General features: G+C 45.5%; 1 protein-coding gene across 1 annotated transcript in view; it reads left to right on the forward strand.

The window, feature by feature from the left end:
- LOC126538815 (neprilysin-2-like) overlaps window positions 1-7,666 on the forward strand; it is a 110,952-nt gene extending 103,286 nt beyond the window's left edge. The window contains exon 8 of the mRNA XM_055075008.2: window positions 7,410-7,666. Within this exon, the coding sequence (XP_054930983.2) occupies window positions 7,410-7,527 (118 nt within the window). The 3' untranslated portion in view covers window positions 7,528-7,666. The remainder of the gene's footprint in view (window positions 1-7,409) is intronic.
- The last annotated feature ends 908 nt before the right edge of the window (window positions 7,667-8,574 follow it).

Below are 8,574 nucleotides of genomic sequence, written 5' to 3' on the forward strand. Positions count from 1 at the left end.
CTACTGAAAAACACAAGCTGCCCACTACTGGCGCATCAAATGAACCGTACAATTCCCCCCTCACACAACAAGAAATAAGCAGAGTTCTTTCTGCAGGGAAAAACAGCGCCAGGTCACGACCGTATTCACTACGCCATGCTGGCTTATCTATCTCAAGCCCATTTGTAGACGCTCTTCTTAAATTTCTTTATTTAATCTGGGAATCTGGCATAATGCCGGAAGAGTGGAAAAAGACAATAGTTGTTCCATTTTTAAAAGCCGGTAAATCCCAACATCCGCAAGCAGCTACAGACCTATTGCCCTCACAAGCTGTTTGGCTAAATCATATGAAAGCATTATCAATATAAGACTCTCATTTATTTCAGAATCAAGAAACCTTATTCACCCCCACCAGTGTGGATATAAAAAGGGATGTTCAACTACTGACCATCTTGTCCGTCTTGAACATGAAATTCGATATGCATTTTTACACGAACAACACTGTCTTGCAGTCTTCTTCGATTTAGAAAAAGCCTATGATACCACATGGGGATATGCAGAGAAACGACGGGGAATGCGGGAGATGGAAATTCAAGACGATGAGCAAAACGTGAACAAGGTGAATGCAGGAGCCATGCATTCACCTTGTTCACGTTTTGCTCATCGTCACATGGGGATGTGGAATTATAAGAGACCTGGCTGACCTTGGCATCCGGGGTAAAATGCTGAACTGCCTAACTGATTTTATGTCTAATAGAACATTTCGAGTACGTCTGGCCTCAGTACTATCTCATATTTCTAAACAGGAAAATGGTGTTCCACAAGGCTGTGTTCCCAGCACGACACTCTTTATAGTAAAAATGAACTCAGTTAATAAGATCATACCGTCGTCTCTTATGCACTCTTTATACGTAGACGATCTCCAAGTGGCTTGCCGCGCCTCAAATTTGCTAACCTGTGAAAGGCAGCTTCAACTCACAATAAATAAACTTACACAATGGGCTAACAAAAATGGTTTCCGTTTCTCCACACAGAAAACAGTTACTGTTCTGTTCTCTCAGAAACGAGGGCTACACAGCGATCCAGCCCTAAAATTGAATGACATCATACTGCCGGTGAAACAAGACCATAAGTTTTTAGGAGTAACCTTTGACACCAAACTAAACTTCCTAGCCCACATTAAAACACTAAAGATTAAAGGAAATCATTGAATATCCTCAAAGCTTTATCTCATAAGCACTGGGGTTCCGACCGAACCTGCCTTTTACGTATTTACCGGTCTCTTGTGCGTAGCCTTTTAGACTACGGCTTCTTGGTTTACGGCTCAGCCAGACAGTCCTATATCCAACGACTTGATCCAGTACATAACCTTGGACTGCGACTGGCAAGTGTTGCCTACAGAACTTCACCTATTCAAAGTTTATATGTCCAGTACCCCTTACCCTCCTTACAGCCCTACAGTACCCCTTACAGCTAACCCTCCTTACAGCAGCGCAGAGCATCACTCACTTTTTCCTACGTACTCAGAATTCAGTTATCACTGCAACACATATGCTACAATGTCCTCACACAATGCAACTCACGCTTACACTATACAAAAAACCTAACATGACCTTGCCACTTGTCCTGCGGTATGAGCAATACAGTCGGGATTATGACATTCCCCACGAAGTCCTCCAGGTTGCCAAGAAACCACAATGGTTGGCCCCGTGGTACAATTTCACACTGTTGTTCGACTGGACATTAACACATTTAAGGAAAAGAGACACTCCACGCGAACATATTATGCACGAATTTCATGCTCTTCCATCAAAATCACATGGACTTCTACACTGATGGCTCCAAAAGAAAAGAACACGTGGGTGTAGGGGCCGTAACAGAAAATTGGGAAAGAAGTATTCGTCTACCAAAACATGCCTCTGTTTTCACTGCTGAAGTTTATGGTGTATGGGTTGTAGTGAAAGAGATTATCACTGGCAAGCACAAGAACACAGTGATATACACTGATTCCTTAAGTACACTGAAGGCTCCAAATCTGAAATCTCAGTGTGAACCCCTGTTAGAGGATATAATAAACATGGTCGCGCTAAACATATACGGGAGATCAATCCGCTTCTGCTGGGTACCGAGTCATGTTGGGATGCCGGTTAACGAAGCAGCCGATAGATGTGCATCGATGGCAGCGTACAAAGAGATAACAAGCGCAATACTTCCATACAAAGATAGCATCCGTGCGATTAGAAAAGCCTTAACGGCAAAATGGCAACGCGAATGGGATTGTTGTGCCGACAACAAGCTACATCTCACGAAACCCATAGTTGGCGAATGGAAGTCATCTTATCATCAGGAGCGGTTCATCGAAGTAGTTTTATGCCGACTACGCATTGTGCACACACACCTCACACACAATTATTTACTTACGAAAGAAGACACACCAACATGCGAGAAATGTCAAGAACCACTAACAGTTTTATGCACATAGTACTGACATGTATGCTTGAAACACACAGACGAGCACTTTTGCACAAATTATATCAACTACAAATACCTTTACACCCTGCTCTAATTTTAGGTGATGATCCGTTAGTCCCATTTTGTGACGTCTGTAAATTTCTAGATGGCACTGGCTTTTTACATAAAATATAGATTACTAACACAGCCTTTTCCTTCATAAACTAGATTTTAAAACTCCTCGTGTTTGGCGCAGCATAGCCTTAGCCGCTTTTGCGCCAATAAACCCCATTTAACTAACAGTTCATTGGCGGTACAGAGGTGGCGTGATAACAAGAGATTGGTCTCATGAATTCGTAAAAACGCACAGGCATGGCGGGCTCGGCTCAATCATGCGGGCATTGCAGATAACAATGGTCGAGTGATAGTTATGACAGTAGAGGACAGCACGACACAATAACCCCGGTGCGTTCCAAGAACAGGCAGGCATCTGTACCACCGCTGCACGATGGTCCGAGTCGTCGCCAGCCCGTGCTCTTTCTGCTGAGACGTCCGAATTCGAATCGCGGCGCGCGCTCTCGCTTAGCGTGCCCCGCGGCCGCGCACCATAACCCACCGATTCTTTGTTCACTGCGTGCGTTCCGCGCACTCGTCTCCACTCGTCACACTGCCCTATATGTAAGCACCAAGAGGCTGCTATAATTGCACACTTTTGTGATCCAGAGACAGTGGTAATCTCCCAGGCTAGACTTGGTAATGCCTGTCGTATGCAAACCAACCCATTTTTATTCTTCTGTAAATGTCCCGTAAATGTCCTGAGGGTGCAGCGGTGCCGTAGAGATAGAACACCCGCCTCGCGTGCACGAGATCCGTGGTTCGAATCCCGGTGCCGCACAATTGTCCACCTTATTAAAAAAATCCGCGTGTTGATAAAATTGCATAAACAGGCCTGGAGTGTGGCCTGATCCCGGTGACCAGAACCGGTAACGCACACCCTCACCAGAGCACCATTGGCCACCCTGGTGCAGTACTTGGCCACAACCTTCTATATAAACACAACAATCAAACCCCGGCCCTCAGACCCCAGCAGCTACGAAGCAACTGACCACGGAGGCGGTCAGACCTGCGACGCAGCAGAGGGTGCTAAAGATCCCTGGCTCCGGACAGGCTGCCATTGGAATATGAACCTGGCAACGTTTAACGCTAGAACGTTATCTAGTGAGGCGAGTATAGCAGTGCTATTGGAGGAATTAGAGGGCAGTAAATGGGATATTATAGGGCTCAGTGAAGTTAGGAGGCCAAAAGAAGCACATACAGTGCTAAAAAGTGGGCACGTCCTGTGCTACCGGGGCTTAGCGGAGAGACGTGAACTAGGAATCGGATTCCTGATTAATAAGAATATAGCTGGTAACATACAGGAATTCTATAGCATTAACGACGGGGTGGCAGGTCTTGTTGTGATACTTAATAAGAGGTACAAAATGAAGGTTGTAGAGGTCTACGCCCCTACATCCAGTCGTGATGACCAGGAAGTCGAAGGCTTCTATGAAGACGTGGAATCGATGACGGGCAGAGTGAAAACAAAATACACTATACTGATGGGCGACTTCAATGCCATGGTAGGCAAGAAGCAGGCTGGAGACAAGGCAGTGGGGGAATATGGCATAGGCACTAGGAATAGCAGGGGAGAGTTATTAGTAGACTTTGCGGAACAGAATAATATGCGGATAATGAATACCTTCTTCCGCAAGCGGGATAGCCGAAAGTGGAGGTGGAGGAGCCCGAACGGCGAGACTAGAAATGAAATAGACCTCATACTCTGCGCTAACCCTGGCATCATACAAGATGTGGACGTGCTCGGCAAGGTGCGCTGCAGTTACCATAGAATGGTGAGAACTCGAAGTAGCCTAGACCTGAGGAGGGAACGGGAGAAACTGGTACATAAGAAGCCGATCAATAAGTTAGCGGTAAGAGGGAAAATAGAGGAATTCCAGATCAAGCTACACAACAGGTATTCGGCTTTAACTCAGGAAGAGGGCCTTAGTGTTGAAGCAATGAACGACAATCTTGTGGGTATCATTAAGGAGTGTGCAATAGAAGTCGGTGGTAACGCCGTTAGACAGGATACCAGTACGCTATCGCAGGAGACGAAAGATCTGATCAAGTAACGCCAATGTATGAAAGCCTCTAACCCTACAGCTAGAATAGAACTGGCAGAACTTTCGAAGTTAATCAACAAGCGTAAGACAGCTCACATAAGGAAGTATAATATGGATAGAATTGAACATGCTCTCAGGAACGGAGGAAGCCTAAAAGCAGTGAAGAAGAAACTAGGAATTGGCAAGAATCAGATGTATGCGTTAAGAGACAAAGCCGGCAATATCATTACTAACATGGATGAGATAGTTCAAGTGGCTGAGGAGTTCTATAGAGATTTATACAGTACCAGTGGCACCCACGACGAAAATGGAAGAGGGAATAGTCTAGAGGAATTCGATATCCCACAGGTAACGCCGGAAGAAGTAAAGAAAGCCTTGGGAACTATGCAAAGGGGGAATGCATTTGGGGAGGATCAGGTAACAGCAGATTTGTTGAAGGATGGTGGGCAGATTGTTCTAGAAAAACTGGCCACGCTGTATACGTAATGCCGCATGACCTCGAGCATACCAGAATCTGGAAGAACGCTAACATAATCCTAATCGATAAGAAAGGGGACGCCAAAGACTTGACAAATTATAGACCGATCAGCTTACTGTCAGTTGCCTACAAACTATTTACTAAGGTATTGCAAATAGAATCAGGAACACCTTAGACTTCTGTCAAGCAAAGGACCAGGCAGGATTCCGTAAAGGCTAGTCAACAATAGACCATATTATCACTATCAATCAGGTGATAGATAAATGTGCAGAATATAACCAACCCTTATATATAGCTTTCATTGATTACGAGAAAGTGTTTGATTCTGTCTAAACTTCAGCAGTCATGGAGGCATTACAGAATCAGGGTGTAGACGAGCGGTATGTAAAAATACTGAAAGATATCTACAGCGGCTCCACAGCCACCGTAGTCCTCCATAAAAAAAGCAACAAAATCCCAATAAAGAAAGGCGCCAGGCAGGGAGATACGATCTCTCCAATGCTATTCACAGCTTGTTTACAGGAGGTATTCAGAGACCTGGATTGGCAAGAATTGGGGATAAGAGTAAATGGATAATACTTTAGTAACTTGCGATTCGCTGATGATATTGCCTTACTTAGTAACTCAGGGGACCAATTGCAATGCATGCTCGCTGACCTGGAGAGGCAAAGCAGAAGGGTGGGTCTGAAAATTAATGTGCAGAAAACTAAAGTAATGTTTCACAGTCTCGGAAGAGAACAGCAGTTTACGATACGTTGCGAGGCACTGGAATTGGTAACGGAATACATCTACTCAGGGTAGGTAGTGGCCACGCATCCGGATCGTGAGACTGAAATAACCAGAAGAAAAAGAATGGGCTGGGGTGCGTTTGGCAGGCATTCTCAGATCATGAACAGCAGGTTGCCATTATCCCTCAAGAGAAAAGTGTAGAATAGCTGTGTTTTACCAGTACTCACCTACGGGGCAGAAACCTTGAGGCTTACGAAAAGGGTTCTAGTTAAATTGAGGACGACGCAACGAGCTACGGAAAAAAGAATGATGGGTGTAACGTTAAGGGATAAGAAAAGAGGGGAATGGGTGAGGGAACAAACGCGACTTAATGACATCTTAGTTGAAATCAAGAAAAGGAAATGGGCATGGGCAGGACATGTAATGAGGAAGGAAGATAACCAATGGTCATTAAGGATTACGGATTGGATTCCAAGGGAAGGGAAGCGTAGCAGGGGGCGGCAGAAAGTTAGGTGGGCCGATCAGATTAAGAAGTTTGCAGGGACGACATGGCCACATTTAGTACATAACCGGGGTTGTTGGAGAAGTATTGGAGAGACCTTTGCCCTGCAGTGGGCGTAGCCAGGCTGATGATGATGATGATGATGATGCTGCTGATGATGATGAAATGTCCTTCTCATGATAAGGGTCCCCGATGAGCTCTTGACCTAGCTAAACGTATTCCTGCAAGGTCTGTAGAATCGTGAATTCTTGTACCCTTGCCAGGCTATAGAACATTAACTTTGTCTTCTGCTTCGAATAGGCAAGCTCCCCAAGTAACAAAGGACCCAATGAATAAACGATCAAGCATGAAAGTGTCTAATTGAAGAGATCGGACAGAATTCGCTGAATTGTCAAAGCTGATAAAGAAGGAGAAAGTAAGCGACATCGGAAAATATAACGTGGGAGATATTGAGGCAGCAGTGTAAAATGGCTACACGATGAAATCAGTGATAAGGAAGAATGATATATGACAGGCAAGGTGTATTCGTTAAAGATTAGGAAGAGAATGTAATGAGTAATTTGGATGATATAATAAGAGGAGCAGAAGTTCCATATACCCACCTGTACACTACATTCAAGAGCCAAGGAACCTTGATTGCAAGTATTGGTGTACAGGATACAGATGCTTCTTCTACAAATATTCATGAAATTAGATCTTACGAGAGATGTCCCGGGGAAAAGCGGCAAACACAATGTAATTAGCCTGGAATCATGCAGATCGCGCGCGCACCGGCTTGTCGATAGTACTTGTGACAAAACGACAGCAACATACATATGGAGTTAGCTGGTCATGCTTGTCAAGATTGAGGGCAAGGCAGATGTAATAGACTCGCAGGTAAAACCTACCCTAGTACATCTGGCGAGTCGTCCTCTGTCGCTGCAGTAATGTTTGTTTTCGTATGTGTTTTCGGAATGTTACATGGGGCATTTGAAAGCTGTACCGAAAACTTCACCCAAGAGCCGACATGTATTTCTAGTGATGAGCAGCAATGACGGGGCTTCTTTCATTTCGCTAGAAGTGCTGCATGTCCTTCTATACAATGGCAAATCTGTTCTTTTCAATCGCGCAGGGCTCCTCGCGGACGTCTCTGCAACCAGGTCCTGATGAGCAAGCGCCCCTTCTCGTCCGCTTTCAAATGCCGCATTGGAGAACATCCAATGGCGCCTGCCTCCATCTGCAATGACTGATGCTCGCTGGAGGTTGCGCGCGTCCTCTCTGGTTATATAGGGCGTAATCCGGGATGGTCAATGCCTATGTTCTCTGCAGTGGGCAGCTTCAAATGTATATATCAAACTTTGACCTCATGATAATACCATATATTCTCCGAACAAGCACAACCACAAATTTGACTGCACTGAGAATTTGGTTTTTCTAAAAGGTGTATGCTTATATATATGTGACGCGAGCCGCAAGCCACTGGCGGAGGTAAATATGGTCGCTGGGGCACTGTCTTTATTCTTCATGATATGCTTCGTGGACTGCCTACATGTGCGCTGCTATAGTACTCCCCCCTCCCTCGTGTAAGCTAGACCAATGTAAGGTTAAAGGGAACGGGGATAACATCAAGATATAAATCAACATTAAAATCTGAAGATATGTAAGTTTTAAAAGCTGTTCGACACTTTGACAAATATGTAGTGATCAGCAAGAAAGACGGACGCTCATATTCGCGTTCTAATATTAGCACACAGAACAAAATAAAGAGAAAAGCTAGTGATGTTTCACTTCGTGAAGACAGGTGACGCACAAGCGTATGGGTACTATAGCGCACACGACGCTATCTGCCCTCGGTGCCCCTAAACGCCTACACTGTCCGCACCACAGGTCGTAATAAAGACAGGGCTCACGCGGCTCCGCCATACGTACCACCCGTTGGTGTAGGACGCCCTCTCGTAAATATTCGCTTACGAACTAAATAACTACCATGTTGTCAGCGCGCAAAGGCCAACATGAACACTTCACACTCGATGAACGCGGACACTCGCTGTCAAAACACTGGCGTGAGGAATCGCGGCAGCAGCAGCGAGCTAAGTGACCTTCGTGCTGTGTATCACTTCAATGCAAACTGAGCGGTGAGAACACAGCGCACGCAAAGCTACAAGTCGCCGGCTCGCTTAGACTGTGCCCAGAAAGCAGATAGCTTTCCACGCGCGGCCGAAGTACAACGATCCTTCCCTCCCCTCCCCCGGTACCTTGCTTGCGGCGGAATACGGCGCGCTTCACCCCTTCCGCAC

The sequence above is a fragment of the Dermacentor andersoni genome, chromosome 8 (assembly GCF_023375885.2).
Source record: "Dermacentor andersoni chromosome 8, qqDerAnde1_hic_scaffold, whole genome shotgun sequence".
NCBI lineage: Eukaryota > Metazoa > Arthropoda > Arachnida > Ixodida > Ixodidae > Dermacentor > Dermacentor andersoni.